Here is an 18830-nt window from a genome sequence, read left to right on the forward strand (position 1 = left end):
CCTAAGTCACAAACATGAATAGAAAATTTAAGTTCCTATTTCTGCAGATGAAATCAAGGGTATTTACCGAGGGGAAAATTGGTTATTTGCCTAAAAGTTCACTAGCCGATCATGGACCCAAAGTTGATTGTCCACTGGTAAAATACTCAACAGGGGCTTCGATGTAAATTTGTTTTGACACTCATCCCCTCTAACTGTGGCAGCACACAAAATGACAATACTGCCCCTGAGTAATGGAGCCTGCCTGGATGATCACGGAAGGCTCGATGGCCAGTTTTGATCGACAAGATCAGAAACCCTCGCCGCGTCAGCTTACGGGTAAGCGTGTGCCTCTGCCAGCGCGGCTCCCAGCGCCGAGTGACGCTGCCGTTGCTGCTCCCTGGGCTGATTGTCCGCAATCAAAGCCATCCGCTCGTGAGGTAGGCCATTGGCGCCATGTGCCCATACATCGCTGATCAACTTTTATTTCTGCTTCTTTTTGACATCGCTGTACCTCCCAAACTTCATGCATGTTGACTGGTGACAATTGATCAAGTTTGCCACATGGCGATCAAAATGTACTAGGGGTAAAGTAGTACTATTCTTGTACAAGTAAAGGGTTAAATTTGTTTACTTTACTGAAAAGCTCCCTTTGGGTAGACCATACAGAGATTTTAATTCTTTGTGCATATTTTACCAATGGACAATCAACTTTGGGTACATGATCCAAGATTAGAGAAGTTTTGGGTAAATAACCAATTTTCCGTTTACCGACTAAGTCAATACCTCTGGCCTCCTAGTGTGACGGATAATACACTTAATGGTCAATTTGTCATTTGTATCCGAACAAAGCATTACGCGATCCACAACAGTAGTCTCGCCATCAACACCCTTGTAAACAGCAGGTGAGTCTCTATAGTCCCTGGATAAGTAGTATTCAACAATAAAGCACATATACCATTCTTTAAAACCAAATATGTGAGCCAAAAGACTAGAAAATGGAACACCAAAAATTGAATCACACAAACATAAGAATACTCACCTGCTCGTTAACACAGTACCTGGAGCTGTCGTGGCAACCTTTGGTGTTTGCTTGTTCACATAGATATCATGATTGCGGATTATTTGACCAGGTGCAACAAATCCATCTTCATCCAATGCCTGTCAAAAATGGTTTTTTTTGTTTCAGGAGCACTTAGAAAATGTTCGTCAATACACAGATTAGAAGATACAAATAAATCTAGAGTTTGGGTCCTTTGGAACTGGTGAACCCCTTATCAAGCATGCCGATGAACATATATATTTAGACAGATGGGACTGATATACAGCAAACTGAATTTAATATCAATTTTATATATCTTCAAATGGAGATAGATAATCCCCTGTGAACGTTTGCTTTAATTCTTTTTCCGAAAATCTAAATAGCTCCATAGGAATGAATTGGACCTGCACTGCTTACAAGATTTACTTATTTTCTCCTAGTATCGCTCACTTTGATTTTGGTTGCTGAGCTATCATTTCAAAGGAAAATGACAGGTTTAATCGTTCAGACAAATAACAATGATCAGTCATTATTATACCCGCATATTTTGCTTTATCAAGTCACCATCTTTATCTCTTTGTGGTTTAGCAATCCTGTCTGATTTCTCCGTTATTACAGTGTACCTGTTGGACAAGAATCAAAATTATAACCATAAAAATAGAAACAACGAAGGACATACTCTCCAAGCCCTTCATTTTCAGAGTAAATGAAACAGCATCTTAGTTCGAAGTCTAAAATTACTTTTTCATTGCTATGCAACGACCAAAACCTCGATCAAGAGATGATTTGTTCATCACAATTGCATCTTCAATATCATATCCACTATAACTCATGACAGCTACAGTTGCATTCTGCCCAGCCCCAAGTTTATCGTATCCCACCTGAAAAGAGTTGCACTGTGTCACATCACATGACTTACAAGTGGGTGTGGGTGTGTCTGCACAAGGACAGAGAGGGGGTAGAGGGACAAACCAACTCAATTGTTTTTGTTGTAAGCAGGGGGCGTTGCGCGTACACTAGTAAGTAAAGTAGAGAATCTGCTCGAAACAACTACAGAAATTTCCAAAGACACATTAGTTCACACCAAGAGGAAAAGAAGATGCGTGCACCAGCTACAACCAGACAGCTTTATTCAGCATTCGTGTAAAACAAGAAATGCAGGATTAAACTAAGAAAAACAAACTCCAGAAGTTTATTACCTGATTATACGCAATATTCCCCATCGCTTGCTTACCCATTGCACACTGCAGACAAGAAAACGTCACACAAGAATATTCAAAAAATTATAGAGATGCATAGCAATAATCTGCATCCTTGCCTGATAGGTGTTACGTGGAGATTGGTTATGGTGTGGATAAGGAATAAGTCCAGCTACAACTCCTAATATGGTCATTGGCTCTATTTCAATGTGAGTGATGCTGCTTCTTTCAACATCATCTTGATCCACGTGCTCATACAATGCAATCTGTTTGAATCATCATAACCACAATATCAAAATTTAAATGAACCATGCACAAAAATAAAAATAAAATAAAACATGATATACCAATGCATTATTTTCTTCATTGACGTCAAGATATTCAATCAACCCATCACGCAGAAAATCATCGAATGAACGAATACCATCCTAGAGTGAAATCAGCTGTGAGATAAAGATCAAATAAATGACAGTAGATCAAGAAGTAAAGTTTGCTAACCCGCAGTTCTTTCATGTGATGCTCTGTAACCCTTGACCTGCCCTTATCAGCAATTATAAGTGGGCGACAAACACGGCCACCATCAGAGGCAATGTGAATGCAGTGCTACAATGAAAAACAAGGTTAGTATCTCCAACTCATTCATAACAGAAAAAAAAATCAACATGTGTTTGTTATACAGTGGGCAACTTCATAAGGTGCATCCAGGGAAACAGAACAGTAAATCACGCGCATTTCATAGTCTTTGGTCTCAGAGCATCTCCACCGGCGCGCCCCAAATAGTCGCCGGCAGGGACGCCAGCACTGTCGTATGGGGGGGGGGGGGGCGCCGGCACAGCATCCTCCATTTTGGGGAGCTGCACCCACACCGCACCCCCATACAACAGCCCCGATAGATGATTTGAATTAAAAACTCAAACAAAAGCATAGAAATTCGAATAAGTTTTCGAATTTAAAGTTTGGGCCAACACACGGCCACCAAAATTGAATAGGTTTTCGAATATGAAGTTTGGGCCAACATATGGCCACCGAATCGCCGTCTAGTCCGGCTGCAAAAAACTTCAGCTTCCAGGCCAAATGATCAGAGTCATCGGCGCCTTCGTTGCCTTCGCCGGAGCCTTTCTCTTCTGTGGCATAGCGGCGGCGAAGGTTTCTCGGGTTGGAGGCTGCATGGGAGATGGAGCGGTGGCGGGTGAAATGAGCGGCGGAGGGGACGGGTTTTTGGTGGAGAAGATGTATAATTTTGGGATGTGTGGCTGATTTGCGCCCAAAAAAATTCATCCCACGAGGAGCCGGCGCGCCCGATTTGCGCCCTTCGCGAAGGGGCCGGCACGGGGTTGCCGGCGCTTCTATTGGGCTCGAAAATGCGCCGGCACTTTTTGGGGCGCGCCGGTGTGAGCCCATTTTCGCTGCCGGCCCCCAAAACGCTATCGGGGCTGCTATGGGGGCGCGCCGGTGGAGATGCTCTCAGGGTATTAATTATTGTCCGGCCTCATATCCTTTTCGCATTAAACTAAACTTGCCATAACAATTGATACTTGGTAATAAATCTGCATTAACATCTTATATATATTACGTGATGACTTCAAAATAGTAGAACTGCACAAGAGAACCCTACTTCTGGCTGGTATGTCGCCATCTGGTCCTATCCCAGATTTCTAGAAAGTGGCTGCATTTGACTGAAATGTTTACGCAACTTATATTGCAAAATTCAGGCACGGCAAACTTGCAAACAGGGAGAGGACGGAAGAGTGACCCTGACCACGGAAAATTCGTGAAAGCTCTTTTAGGATATGGTAACCAGCTAGCTGAGACGAAGCGGAACTAAAATGGTTTTCATACAGTCAGATACAAGACACGACTTGGGGTATCACCTTGCATGTCAAATCAATTAGTTGGAATGCTAGGGCTCTGTACAAAGAAGAGTTTAACCAGTGGTTGACACGGGAACTAATATCTCTAGCGTCAATCCTTCATACTTCCATGGTGTAAATCAGCAAATTCCAAGCGCTCTTCGGAAAGCTGTGGGTCAGTTGACGCTGCTATGACTACCATTAAATCTACCATCCGAAGTAGAGTTTTGGTGTTCTTCAAAAAAAATATTTATTGACTATCAGCAGTCAGGATCATCATATACACCCGAATGATGATAAGATCACTTTTAAGCTTGTAAGAACCAAGAAAGAAACATTACCTGTTTCTCATTCACAAAAATGCTTACGAACTCTCCAATTTTGCCTGATTGACGAAATGTTCTCATAGAATTAGCAAATCTCTGGAGAGCATCAAAGATGAGTTAGTGAAAATAAAAGAAAGAAATAATTCGAAAATGGATGTAAGGTTTATAAGGAATTAGACCTGAGGCTGCCTGTGCTTCCCCAGTATTAATCCATTGAACATGACCAGAAATGAACCCGGTGCATGGATTTCTTCTCCAGAGAGAAGTGACAAATCTTCCACGCCTAGGCTGTAACACTACAATAAAGAATGAACAAAATATATAAACTATAGCGTTGCTCATAAATTGGGGGTATAATTACATATCAATGGGGCGTAAGAAAAGCGAGAGAAAAAATAAACAAAATATTGTGTATCATGCGATACATATGTGTGGACTCAGATTCTTTCAGACAGCCCCCGGCCATCTAGCCATGGCGAAGGCAACTTTTGATCATCTTAACTCAGCTCCTTGGAGCGACAGATCAGCAGGAGGGCTAATGGACCTCGACATCCCTTTTAGGCCTTGTTCGTTTAATCCTTCGAATGCATGGATTGGCTTGGATTGTAGCCCGATCCTGGTTTCCCAGCCCGGTGGTGTGGGGTAGGTGGGGCTTGGGAATTGCTCTCGCGAGTGGATTGCTATCCTCCTCGGTCAGAGTACGGGAGTGATGCTACCTGGACCACCGATGTGACACCGCAAAGGACTTTGAGATGGTGATCCACTGTCCCCAACATTGACTAAGTTGATCACTGTTACCCTTAATGGTCAGAGATATTGCCTTGTTTCAGTACCTCATGCCCACTAGTCAGCAAGCATTTAGTTGCACAAGGACAATGCTCGTCATCTCTTGCCAACAGGATAGGGTCAGTTGCTCTGATCAATAGCTTACTCACATTCTTTGGCCACGCTTCGAGATTGCGCATTTGGTGTCTCCCATAGGTCGCACTGCGGAGGAAGCCAAGGAGGCTGCAACCATAATGCACTGTCAGCTGGCACTCTAGCGAGGTCTTCAAAGCCTACGTGGAAAGCACCTAGGTTGAGAAAGGGCACAACGGTTTACACTTGTCAAGAATGTGGTTGTGGCAATCCCGCTTCTTCGGCTTATGGTGTCGGGTTTGTAAGAGAAGGTCCAAAAGCATGCGGATAATATCCTTCGAGGATGGGGGGATGGTTCAATGGCAGCATCGGATTTATCATGTCCTATAGAAGCTCGTCTTGAAATGCACGAAGAAGAGACGGAGGGCAGGCGGTACATTACTGGCATCAAGGAGCGGTCAGCTCGCTCACCATATGGTGGTACATCACTGGCATCAAGGAGAGCTCAGCTCGCTCACCTTACGGAATATGGCAGTACATCCATGTCTGGCGCACCGTCCATGAGGAGCAGCTCAACCACACTGCTGCACAACATTACCCAGTGTTGGAGTAGTATTCTTCCAAGTCTTGGTACGACCTCTTTCACGGAGCTATTGTCTCCAGGTGCTGGAGGCTTAACGGGAAGACTTGGGCCCCTCCGCAGGTGAAGTTCTTCATTTGATTGGCAAGACCGTTGCTCAATTGCTGAGAGGCTTGCTACGCATGGGTTGCAGCATGCACCAGCTTGTCTCTTATGTGACCAACTAGAAGAGACCGTGGCCCACCTCTTCACAGGTTCTCCTTGGCAAGCCTAGTGACACGAGGTGCTCTTATAGATCAGATTGACTTCTTCCTAGCCTCCAGTTTTCAGAAAACTAAGTGGACTGGTGACAAAACGCCAACCAATCTCAACCCCTCGGCATCACGAAAAGGCAACTCATTAGTGATGCTCATGGCATGGTGGATTTGGAAGCAGCGAAATGCTGATCACGAGTTACTACAACATAACTCAATAGCAAAATGCACACATGAACATGCTCACAAACACAAAGGAACAGAGACGCGAAGTATTAAAGCCAAGGAAATGAAAATTAGCTGAATTAGAGAACACAAACCAGATTCATTAGTGGGCCCTCCTCTTGATCTGTAGTAACATGAGTCATCAAAGCTAAATTTTTTGTCAATCCACATGCCTCCCCTTCTGGTGTATCACAAGGACAAAGCATACCCCACTGTTACGGGAAAAAAATATTAGGCATATTCATGTATCTTTTGAAGTAGAAACATGATACACTTTGACCTCACCTGACTAGGCTGCAAAGCACGCGGCCCACTTGTTTTCCTGGTCTTCTCAAATTGTGGTGTTATACGTGTCATGTAGCCTAAAGATGCCATGTATGATAGCCTAGACAGAACCTGCATAGAAGTAGAAAAAAAACTAACATGCCTCAAGATAAGTAGAACACAAAAGGGGAACTGAAACTGAGAGGTTGAATGTGTAGATACCTGTGATGCACCTTTCCTGTGCATCTTAAATCGTTTAATGTCCCAATTTCCCGTGGAAATAGCTCTTTCCAAACCACTGGTTATGGTAGTATCCTGCTGTATCAACTGTGCAAAGGAAGGAAGTTATGGAGGTAAATTAGTCTTTTCTTGTGAGTCACTGTGATTCAGATCTTAAGTAGTGTATGCATATGCAACAGAGCTTGAAATTTCAGCACATGCAAAGACCACTGAAATCCTTTAGGGCTTAAACCTCCCATTTACCTCGCAAGAGCAGACAAAGAGAATTGTTTCACATTTTCATTTAAAATGAGAATTTTTGCATATATGCTGAACAGGTTTCTAGTTTCAAAGGTATATTTGCATGTGGGCTAAGGAACTTAACAAAATTACCAAAAAAATGGATTGCCTAGAGACAGCAACTCAAAGGAAATAGTGCAACAAGAACCAAGTACACTGCCTAAGTGTGGTGCTACAGTAGCACTAGCAGTAAGGCACAAAGAGAAGACCACATAAGAACCCATAATGCACCTGATTTTCATTACCTGGCTAAAATCCAACGGACTGGAACGGGCCATGTCACTGTTTTTGTTCATACGCAGCATAACAAACTCATTCATTGTTTTGAACAAATCCTTCACAAAGAAGCACTGTAAGAGAGCCAGTCCCATAATGCAAAATGTGTAATTAAATGATAAGAGAAAATAAACACCTCAAAAAGCAGGGATACTAATTGACCAGACAGCTCAAGCCTCTTGTTTCCAACATAATCCTGAAATAAATCCAACAAGAAATGAAAAGGGTGGTAAAGATGTAAATTTGAATTAATAGATAGTTCATATGCCTAAATATATCTCAAAAGACAGGTGCTTGTGCTGACCACCCCGTGTAAGTTGTAACTACTATATTTTTACTAGATTCAGTGACCTAACTGTTGGTTCATGCCCAAACTGAAGAATTGTACTACTAGCTTCTGTCTAGTGTTGACCAAATTAACTAACAGGCTACAGGTTGATCATCAAATGGTACATACTACCTTTGGAAGTTAAAGCTCTCTAATTACAAATAATGCCAATACAATTTCCACAGGATGTTAAACCATTTAAGTCCATAATTTCAGCGATAGATTTTGTCTTGTCAATTGCGAACAGAAAATACAGTAGGGGGGCAAAGTAAGAACAAACGTGGAGGTGACACAAAACAAATTGATCAGGTAAGCGGTAGATTGAGGCAACAACAGAGTTAACATGCAGAGTTTGTCCCATATACCGATGTACGGCCATCAGAATGTGCAACCGGACAGTGTTATAATATACAGATCCCAATAACAAGCAAGGTCACTCTACGCAATCAGGTTTAGCAGGGACCAGTCAGACAATGTGCACAGTAAAATTGAAATAGAGTTTAGTGAGAATGGGTCATGCTTACTTTCTCAACTTCTCATTTTAAAAATGATATGTTTGGTTCCTAGATTATTAGTAGAACTCCGGCTATGCCATTTAGGAATAGCCCGTCCCAAGCCTGGGTATGTCCTAGACTTTGCGTAGCCTACAACTTGTTGGTAGTTAACACCTTCAGGAAGAGGCAATCTCACTTAGTGACCTTTAGTAGTGCCCAACACTCTAGCCAGATTGACTTTGTCCTCACAAGGAGAATGGATAGAAGGGATTGCTTGTATTGTAAGGTGCTCCCTGGCACATGTGTTGGGCACAACATAAACTTGTGGTGGCCGACTTTCGCTTTCACACAAGTGTTTGCGGGACAAAGGTGGCAAAATCACAAGAACAAAGTGGTGGAAGCTGAAGGATGAAGGGCAACAATCCTTTTAAGGACAGGATGATCGCGGAAGGACATTGGGATGGAGAGGAGGTGCAGATAGCATGTGGGTGAAGATGGCAACTTGCATTCGGAAGGTAGCTAGGGAGGAGCTTGGGGTGATAAAAGGCAAGAAACATGATGCTAAGGACACATGGTGGTGGAACGAGGATGTCCAAAAGGCTATCAAAGAAAAGGAGTGATACAAGGGTTGGCACCATGATAGAAGCACAAGCAACATGGAGTACAAAGAGGCCAAGAAGAAGGCAATGCGAGTTGTAAGTGAAGCGAGGGGGTGTGCCTATTATGTGCTGCATGAGAGATTAGGGACAAAGGAAGCGAGAAGGACATATACAAGATGGCGAAAATTCAAGAAACGAAGACAAGGGACCTCAACCAAGTTAAATGCATCAAGGACGAGGCTAATTGACTTCTAGTGAAGGACAAAGAGATAAAGAAAAGATGGAGAGATTACTTTGGTGGGCTATTCAATGATGGGAATGGGAGAACTTTTGTTTTCTTATGTTTCTGTTCGGTTTCATATCTAGCCTACCCCAACTTGATTGGGAAAAGGCTTTGATGTTGCTATTGTTCCCTAGATTCTTAGTAGATCAAGACCATTTCCCCAGGCTGTAGTTAACTGAGAGAGTATGTGTAGCTATATCTTTTAATACAGAAGACCTTGCGCCTGGATGCATTAACAGACAAGATATATGTGGCTATAGTTGATCTCAACGTATGTTGGATTTGTCCGGAGAATCTCAGTATTGGTGTTTATCCAATATAAACAAGATTTTACGGGGCCTTGTTGCTCCTGTAGCAGCTCATGCGGTTAGTGAAACTGACTTGTCCCTTTTATAATTTGGCAAATAAAACCTAAGCACCACATTGGATGTGAAGTTGTCAACAATTAGTGGGAAGAGTTGTATCTAATGCAGACTACTGGCTAGGTGCAATCATACAAACCTCTATGGCACAGCGCAGCAAATTAACATGAATATTGGTAATGTTTGGTTGCCATCCACACCTTGTGAACAGACTAGGTTAATTTGGTCTGACTTGCCCAAGATAAGTGTACTGCGATGGGCAAGTGAAAAAAAAAACTTGTTTTCTTTCAGATTGCATTTGTCTTAGTTGTTTACAGTCATGATAAAAGCAGACTGAAAGTCAACTGAATAATGTCCAAGAAATAAACAGGACAAGTTACTCAGTTTTCTATGATCGAACTAGTCTAATTGACTGCACTGACTGATCAGTACACAAGTCTATCCTGGAGCTGACATCATAAAACATATGGCACCGTAAACACTGTGTAAACTTTGCGAATCAAACTAGTCTAATTGGCTGCACTGACTGATCAGTACACAAGTCTATCATGGAGCTGAAATCATAAAAACATATGGCACCATAAACACTGTGTAAACTTGCGAATCGAACTAGTCTAATTGACTGCACTGACTGATCAGTACACAAGTCTATCATGGAACTAACATCATTAAAACATACGGCACCATAACTGTGTAAACTTGCTATTCACTGATGCCCATTAAAATCCTGGGATGAGTTGTTCTATAGGCCCAGGCTATAATTTACATGGATTTTTATCTCCCTTCCTTAACAAAGCGATAGTGAAGCAAAAAAAAAACTGCTTTTGATAGATCTTAGGAGTATTCACTACTAGGGGCAGATCTGGACTTGCCTTGTCATCAAAGGTGTCAGAGTTCAAGATCGCATCCAACATGCGCCTTAACATTACAGCAGTGTAAATGCACTTTGGCCGGAAGTTCCCATTTTTAACCTACATGAGAGATTGGCATGCATGTGAGAAAGAAGAAAAGATTCTGGCTGCAAAACCTAGATGAAACATTATCTTACCGGTACATGCGCAACAAAAACATCACGAAGTAGAACTTTTGCCTGACCGTCCTGAGAGAGAGAGAGAGAGAGAGAGAGAGAGAGAGAGAGAGAGAGAGAGAGAGAGAGAGAGAGAGCAGCCATCAGATGGTACACACTGAAGAATCACTATGAACGCCATATTGAATGGCATACTTTGACAAATGTGGCAGATGAAGTAACTTTTTATTGCTAGTCCCTAACAATCAGTCAAGCAGATAGAAACAGGGAACTGTAACTGTATTATATTTTTCTATTACCAGAATTTTTTAAAAGAAAGCAGCATGTTATCTGCAGTTAATAACTACCTTTATATTTCCTGCACCAGGAAGCGCCTGCAAAGATAGCAGAGTGTAAGTTCAGAAAATATCCCGCATTGAATACACACATGCAACTACATAGGCATCTTGGTGTTCATTAGATAGACCATCAGCTTCAAGTTTTAGCAAAACGAGAATTCATCAAAAACATCCCTTCAATTATTTTATGAAAAAAAGATCTAAAAGTGTCACAGACTAATTTTGAGGCAGTCGTAAATACATCTCCTGCTTAACAATCTTTCAATGGACACTGGAGAAAAAGCACAAGTCGGTAGCAAAGGGATCTACTCTTGCAAAGTTTAGAGTACCATCATCGCTATTTAGAACTGCAACATGAAGTTTAATTCAACGATAATAGTAATTATGCTCATCGGTTTGAAGTTGCACCTTGTCATCCATGTACCGCAAAGCTTGCTGTTGTGTATATATTCTTTCTGTGGCACATTCCTAATAGAGCAAAAAAATACATTTAAATGGCCTGAAAGATTTAGCAATCAACACAAGTTTACAAGACCAAATAATAATAGTATGGGAGGATCACCATGATAATATAGCCAAAAAAGTAAATCAACAAAATAAAAATAGCAAGTTACCTGAAGAGACAAATATAGGAGATCACCGTATCTTGGATCTCTTCCAACCATTTGTACAACCTCTTGGTCAGTTTCAATTCCCATAGCTTTCATAACCACTATTATAGGAATCTGTGAAAGTCTCAGTGCTCAGAAAGAGTCATGAACAATTTAATAATAATAATAATAGCAATAATAATAAAGGGACAAAATGCCTTGCTTGTTCTCATTTGGTAAGGATACATCATGCTATCCTTATTAAAGAGATGATTATTAATCACTTAATAAAGGCTGCAAACCTAGCTGCCTCCTAGAAAACCTGTTGTGATCCCACACATATATCTTTTTTTTTTCACTATGGCTATAATCGAAGGGCAAAATGGCATATCCATCAGTGAACCATACTACCAAGTACTAACAACCTCTAAAACAAAACAGCCAAGTCGTGACAATGAAGTATTTGAAAAGAATTAACGTAGAAGTTAGAAAGACCATCAAATTTGTGGATCCTATAATGTTATAAACAGGGTTAAGAAGATCAGTTTCATACTAAGAAATTTAAGTCTTTTTTAGTAGGACAACAGTGTATCAATAGCATACCGGCTTAGTGAACCGATTCAGCTGTAGATAAATCTTCTCTTTATCCATGACAATCACTGTCTTGCTTTTTACTTCATGTGTGCTGCTGGTAACAGATGCAATAACCCTAAACAGCAGAAACGAAGGTCACTAATAAGATTCTAAGCAGCATGTATTGGATCACAGTGCAATTCATAACTCACAGCAGAACCACATGAACAAGAAACAGAATGACATGCACACACAGAGAAACAACTTCAATAATGAGTGACTATGGAACTCAAAGGTGGTTTCAATCCAGATGGTTAGAACTAGAGATGAACTGCTTCCTGACAACAGTAAGAAGAGACAAGACTACAATCCCTTGGTCAGGCTTTGTGTAGCCATGTTACAATTTGACAAATGGTTTCCAGCAATAAGCAACCTAATCAGTGTTACCTAGCCTACACCAACATGGATCAAATTATACAAGTATCCGAATTTGCCAGAACATCAAAAGCCTCAAAAAAACATGCATGATTTCTAATATCAAATAAATCAGAACGCAATTCAACATTATGCAAAAACTTTATAATCAATATATCTGTTGCTTTTCTTCTTGAAGGAAAATATAACTCAAGTATGTTAGACACATAATTTTTCTTAAATGTTCAACAAAACATCGAACCTAGTCCAAACATGGTGATTTGGAACAACCAAGGTATATCACACTAAGGCAGTTACACTAGGTGAGACTGGCCTTGAATGATTCTGAGAAAGCATATGCAAGTGCAACAGCATAAGACAATGGCATACTGTGTTACAGTTACAACATCTCTAGCCATCAAAGAATTAAACCTTTTACTGGCACATCATTCCAAAACATGTACATTAAAAAGTTACTGCATATATTCTTCTTTGTTTATACCATAGACCAAGGGTGTAGGCAGGATTAGCAAGCATATAGCCACAAAATCTACACTGTAACCACTGTAACATCCATTATAGTTTGGTGCATCATATCAAGGGGGGGGGGGGGGGCATGGCCCCTGCTCCCTGCTGCCCCTAGCTCCGCCACAGCCATAGACTCCATTTTTAGTATTTACAGCAAAGCTCCTATGTGTATGGTAGCCTATCTATTTATAACATCCGTTTGTCCATCAAAATATATGACTTCAAGTAAATTTCCAAAGTAGTGCAAAATTGTAGGTTCAAGGGAATAGCCACGATGACGAGTGATTGACAAAACAGTGCCATTCCAACAGTTGCCAAACCCTCACAATACCAGAATCTGCTGGATACTGAAATAAATTCAAAATAGTAGGCATAGTACCTTCCTTTATTATCGGTGTCGATAATAATACGATTCTTTGATAGTTGTTCTTGTATTAGGACGACCTGAAAATCAAAGCATATTGCAATATCCAAGATCATTAATTAACATAAAAAATCTGGCAGTAGCTTGTGAAAAATGAACAATTAGCATTAATTAATAATATTGCTTTTAGCATGCAATAGGGAGTGTGACTAGCAGCAGGGCTTGTCAACATCAAAACAGCAGAATGAAAGGAGAAAACTGCATCAATGTTTCTTGTACCTTTTCGGTTCCTTTCACAACGAAGTAACCACCAGGATCAAGAGGACACTCGCCTACAGGCATAATAGTACAACCATCAATATAACCAGAAAGGTTAGTGGCAATTCGGTCTAAGAATCAAAACCATAAAAGACTAACCATATCTCGCTAGTTCAGCTTCATCCTTTCCATTCAACACACAGGCATAACTTCGAAGCATAATAGGCATGTTCGCAATGATGAAATTTGACTGTAGAAAAAAAAAAGTCGAAAGGATGTAAATTTTCTTTACAACTATGCATGTAACAGGTGTTTCAGAGTTCAGATTAGTGTTGGCATGACATATAGGCATGCAAAGTAAGCAAGCATTCTTTTGTGCGTTTGGAAAGAGAGGATGTTTCAACTAGGTGTTAGAAGTGTCACCTTCCTGTACAACGTATGTGCCTTTCCGACAGTGTACTCAATATCAACATACACAGGGGCAGAATAGCTGAAGGAAGAAAGGGACATAATGAGCAAGCATGATGAATGATAAAAGGTAAAGGGAAACTTGTAGCAGGCAAAAAAAAATTGACAAAAAAGCTGTAGGGATCCCATAGGACCCTTTGGATCGAAGGATTATCAACAAAACTAGTAGGAATCCTTAGGAAATTCTCATATAGAAGAAGCCCTTCGGATCATAAGAATGAGGCTGCAGGAACCCTATGGGATCCCTACAGAATGGCTCAATACATACGAACTTCTGAGAAATTCTAACATGAGGTCGTACCTCATGGAAAATTTGTTGTCTCTTACATGAAAATTCTATCTTCAAATTTGTGCAAAATTCCTGAGTATCCAAAGAGCCAGTTTGCAGATTCATGTTTCGCAGATTTACCATGACAATGACATCTCAATCCTACATTTTCCAATTCATATGTTTTTGACTCGGGCATTCCAATTTCAAGTGAGGCCTTTATAAAGTTCTAGTCTGTCAAAACAGACCGCCTCACTCGGAAATCTAGGTTGTCCCCGATCATACATCCTCAAAACCTCAATTATGTAGGGACATAAGAAACACTCATGGTTATGTTCAGGGTATAGAATACAATTGCATTCTTGCAGTTGCTAGCCCTGAATATATATGGAAACATAGTATCTTCCTAAAGCCCTTCCCCAAATAACTTATAGCCCTTGACTTATTCTAAATACCATCCTATTTTTCCATCCTTCTTATGGCCTACGATTGGGACAAATGAAGATACAAGTTAGGCTGTCTGTTCACAAACCAGCCGCTTTTTGGACTTATCCTGCTGTTCTTTACAAGCTAAAGAGAATAAGAGATATGCATTCCCCATTTATCTCCAGCTCATTGATACACATGATTAATTATCGACACAGAGTTGCATCATATATATACACATATATAAAAATGAGGCAATGTAGAGCTTACGTGCGATCAGTTAGGCGGCAAAATTGTGGGGTGATATTCTCAACTCTAAAATCTACTTGTAACGAGGGCACGCCAATGTGTATATCTTTGTACCTACATCAAGGAAGACAAATGAACACATGATATAAGAGAACAGTATAACACATAAAGAAAAGAATGACAGTATAGTTGAATGGCACCATGCCTAAGATAAATGGATGGATCACTGCGCGCTTCAATTCGGTTGTTTGCCTGGATGATGTTCTTTATTCCTTTGGTGATGAAGTAGTTAAAAGAGTCAATGTGCTCCTTCACAAGGCCTCTAACCTAGTAATGCCATCAAACAAACACAAGGGGAAAAATCAGATGAACCGATAAAATAGATGCCACCTCCTTTGGAAAAAGAAAGATTAAAACTAGGCATGAACAAACCAAAGAGCACTCAGTGACTCAGGCAAAGATGGACGATGTGAGGGACTATCTAGACTAACTATCTTGTGTGTGCAATGCACGTGTTTCTGCAACATGTGACTGAATTAGACACCAACCAGACTATTGAAAGGGTAATTTAAGGTTGGACAAAATCACACCGAAATCATGATTGTTGGTGACTACTTTTACCTAAACCGACACCAAGGTGTGGCGTTGAGGACATGGGGGGAGGAAAGGGCAGGCGGCAGTGGAGAGAAATAGAGACTGCGTAGGTAGAATTTGAGCTACTGTAAATTTGACAGATAAAACCAAACTAAAATACAAAGCATGTGAGATTAGCTGTGTTAGGTAGATTCTCAACTAAAATGAGGACTCCAATAACTGGTTAACATGGAGAGTGTGGTCCTGGTTAGCTATTAAACGAATTGAGGGCCGAACTAATGTCATGTGCGGCGGAGAACAAGAATAAGGCTGTAACTTTCGACCAGAACGAGCGTGCTGCGAATCTATGATCAGAGTGTTAAAAAAAAGCAGAAAATGAGCATATTATAATTCTAAAACGAAATTCCATGGCACAGAAGAGGTATAATTCAGCACAAGAATTCAGTCTGAGATGGCACCTTGAGGAAGGCAGGGAGGAGCGCGAACTTGTCGACCGGGTTGCAGACGGGCGCTGCCAGTGACCGGTAAGTCGGCACCGGTGGCGCCGCCTCCGGGTCCCCGTCGGCCGCCGCGGCATCAGGGGCGGACGCGGCAGGGGGCATGGGGATTCAGCCGTATCCCAAGAAAATAGCTTCTGGAATAAAGTGCTATTGGCAGAAGCCTTGCCTGGCGGCGGCGGATGCGCCTAGGCTGGCGGGGCTCGTTTGGGGAGGGCCTGGCGGCGGCGGGAGGCGGGTAGGGGGCTGCGCGACGGCGCTGTTCCGGTCCGGTAGAGAAGGGAGACGGCGAGGAGTGGGGTTGGATTCAAGGGGCGCCGGCTCGGTCCAGTAGAATCGACGGCGAATCGGGGAGGACGGTGGCGGGTTTCGGCAGCGATGGACCGCCGGAACGAGAGACGATTTGAGAGGGAAGGCGGCAGGGTTTAGTTAGGGTTTATTGGGTGTTATCGATAGCACAGATCCACGCCACGTTGCAGACGAATGGTAAACCGACGGTTCAGATCTGTACTTAGCCTGGTTGCGGAGGTGGAGGCGGAGGAAAATAATTTATAGACCTGGTCCACAAAACTATACTCCATATAAGTTTTTTTCGACTAACTTAAAATTGTGTCCTTGATTTTCAATGAAAATTACGGATGTTGCCACCCTGCTGCTTGCCAGGATTCTTCCACTTTCCATCCTAACATTTTCCTGACTTTGAATCACTTGCCCAGCTGTTAATGTCCCAAAGTCAGAACATGCAAAGTCAGAGCGTTCGCTTCGCCTGTCGTTCATATGAGTCATTTGGTACTGACACCAAGTCCAACAGTCACGCTATATTGCGCTCGCGCTGTAAAACCCGTTATTTAACTCACGTTAGGGGGAAATAGCTCCAGAAGGGCGGTGTTGTGGGTATACTTCATAGGTATGCCAACGACGTGGTCGAGATCCGGCAAGACCGGGTGCCCAGAGATGGTGGTGGTGGCTTATGACCTACCGGGCGGCCCAGTTGCTGTTGATAGAAGATGGAGGAAGTCCGGCCAGAGACGGAGTCGAATCCCAACCGAGCCTATGCCGGGAGTCGGATCCACAAAGGCCCATGAAGTGTTCGGGTCCATGACGACAAGTTAAGGAGTAGATGGATCCTTAACGTGCACGGCAATGTATATTCCGTAGTTAGACATCTTGTATTCCGGCTAGGACTCTCACGTGTAAACCCTAGATCACGACGCCTTTATAAGCGGGATCCGGGAGCACGATACGTCTCCGACGTATCGATAATTTCTTATGTTCCATGCCATATTATTGATGATATCTACATGTTTTATACACATTATATGTCGTATTTATGCATTTTCGGCACTAACCTATTAACGAGATGCCGAAGAGCCGATTCTTTGTTTTTCTGCTGTTTTTGGTTTCGAAATCTCAATAAGAAAATATTCTCGGAATTGGACGAAATCAACGCCCGGGGTCCTATTTTTGCACGAAGCTTCCGGAAGACCGAGGGGAAAGGAAGTGGGGGCACGAGGCGCCGACACAACGGGGCGGCGCGGCCCGGCCCTTGGCCGCGCGGCCCGGCGTGTGGGGCCCTCGTGTGGCCCCCGCGTTTCCCTTCCGCCTACTTAAAGCCTTCGTCGCGAAACCCCCGATGCCGAGAGCCACGATACGGAAAACCTTGCGAGACGCCGCCGCCGCCAATCCCATCTCGGGGGATTACGGAGATCGCCTCCGGCACCCTGCCGGAGAGGGAATCATCTCCCGGAGGACTCTTCACCGCCATGGTCGCCTCGGAGTGATGAGTGAGTAGTTCACCCCTGGACTATGGGTCCATAGCAGTAGCTAGATGGTCGTCTTCTCCTTTTGTGCTTCATTGTCGGATCTTGTGAGCTGCCTAACATGATCAAGATCATCTATCTGTAATGCTATATGTTGTGTTTGTCGGGATCCGATGGATAGAGAATACTATGTTATGTTGATTATCAATCTATTACCTATGTGTTGTTTATGATCTTGCATGCTCTCCGTTATTAGTAGAGGCTCGGCCAAGTTTTTGCTCTTAACTCCAAGAGGGAGTATTTATGCTCGATAGTGGGTTCATGCCTCCATTAAATCTTGGACGGTGACGAAAAGTTCTAAGGTTGTGGATGTCTTTGTTGCCACTAGGGATAAAACATTGATGCTATGTCTAAGGATGTAGTTATTGATTACATTACGCACTATACTTAATGCAATTGTACTGTTGTTTACAACTTAATACTGGAAGGGGTTCGGATGATAACTTTGAAGGTGGAATTTTTAGGCATAGATGCATGCTTGGATAGTGGTCTATGTAATTTGTCGTAATGCCCAATTAAATCTCACAATACTCATCATATCATGTATGTGCATGGTCATGCCCTCTCTATTTGTCAATTGCCCGATTGTAATTTGTTCACCCAATATGCTATTTATCTTATGGGAGAGACACCTCTAGTGAGCTGTGGACCCCGGTCTTATTCTTTACATCGAATACAATCTCTCGCAATACTTGTTTCTTGTTTTTACGCAAACAATCATCATCCACACTATACATCTAATCCTTTGTTACGGCAAGCCGGTGAGATTGACAACCTCACTTTGTTTCGTTGGGGCAAAGTACTTTGGTTGTGTTGTGCGAGGTTCCACGTTGGCGCCGGAATCCACTGGTGTTGCGCCGCACTACATCCCGTTGCCATCAACCTTCAACGTGCTTCTTGGCTCCTCCTGGTTCGATAAACCTTGGTTTCTTTCTGAGGGAAAACTTGTCGCTGTACGCATCACACCTTCCTCTTGGG

General features: G+C 42.4%; 1 protein-coding gene across 1 annotated transcript; it reads right to left on the reverse strand.

The window, feature by feature from the left end:
* Positions 1-715: 715 nt before the first annotated feature.
* LOC124686583 (DNA-directed RNA polymerase III subunit 2-like) lies at positions 716-16158 on the reverse strand. The gene is made up of 29 exons (XM_047220509.1): positions 15994-16158; positions 15147-15268; positions 14963-15055; positions 13954-14020; positions 13690-13780; positions 13552-13604; positions 13288-13352; positions 11997-12102; positions 11418-11528; positions 11212-11271; positions 10813-10839; positions 10487-10537; positions 10311-10409; positions 7509-7568; positions 7342-7431; positions 6800-6904; positions 6599-6709; positions 6409-6525; positions 4576-4692; positions 4412-4492; positions 2719-2823; positions 2568-2648; positions 2340-2486; positions 2221-2265; positions 1994-2071; positions 1763-1902; positions 1560-1644; positions 1022-1140; positions 716-901 (listed from the first exon to the last, which is right to left on the reverse strand). Exons 1-29 carry the CDS (start codon positions 16135-16137, stop codon positions 754-756), a joined length of 2718 nt encoding a protein of 905 aa, XP_047076465.1. The 5' UTR covers positions 16138-16158; the 3' UTR covers positions 716-753.
* Positions 16159-18830: the final 2672 nt, after the last annotated feature.

Source organism: Lolium rigidum, chromosome 2 (assembly GCF_022539505.1).
Source record: "Lolium rigidum isolate FL_2022 chromosome 2, APGP_CSIRO_Lrig_0.1, whole genome shotgun sequence".
NCBI lineage: Eukaryota > Viridiplantae > Streptophyta > Magnoliopsida > Poales > Poaceae > Lolium > Lolium rigidum.

Coding starts and splice junctions, on each gene's coding strand:
- LOC124686583 (XM_047220509.1), bottom strand. CDS start 16,137: ATGCCCCCTGCCGCGTCCGCCCCTGATGCCGCGGCGGCCGACGGGGAC. Junction 12,103..13,287: donor GACACCGATAATAAAGGAAG/GTACTATGCCTA, acceptor TCTGCTGTTTAG/GGTTATTGCATCTGTTACCA. Junction 2,824..4,411: donor TTTTTGTGAATGAGAAACAG/GTAATGTTTCTT, acceptor TTTTCATTGTAG/CACTGCATTCACATTGCCTC.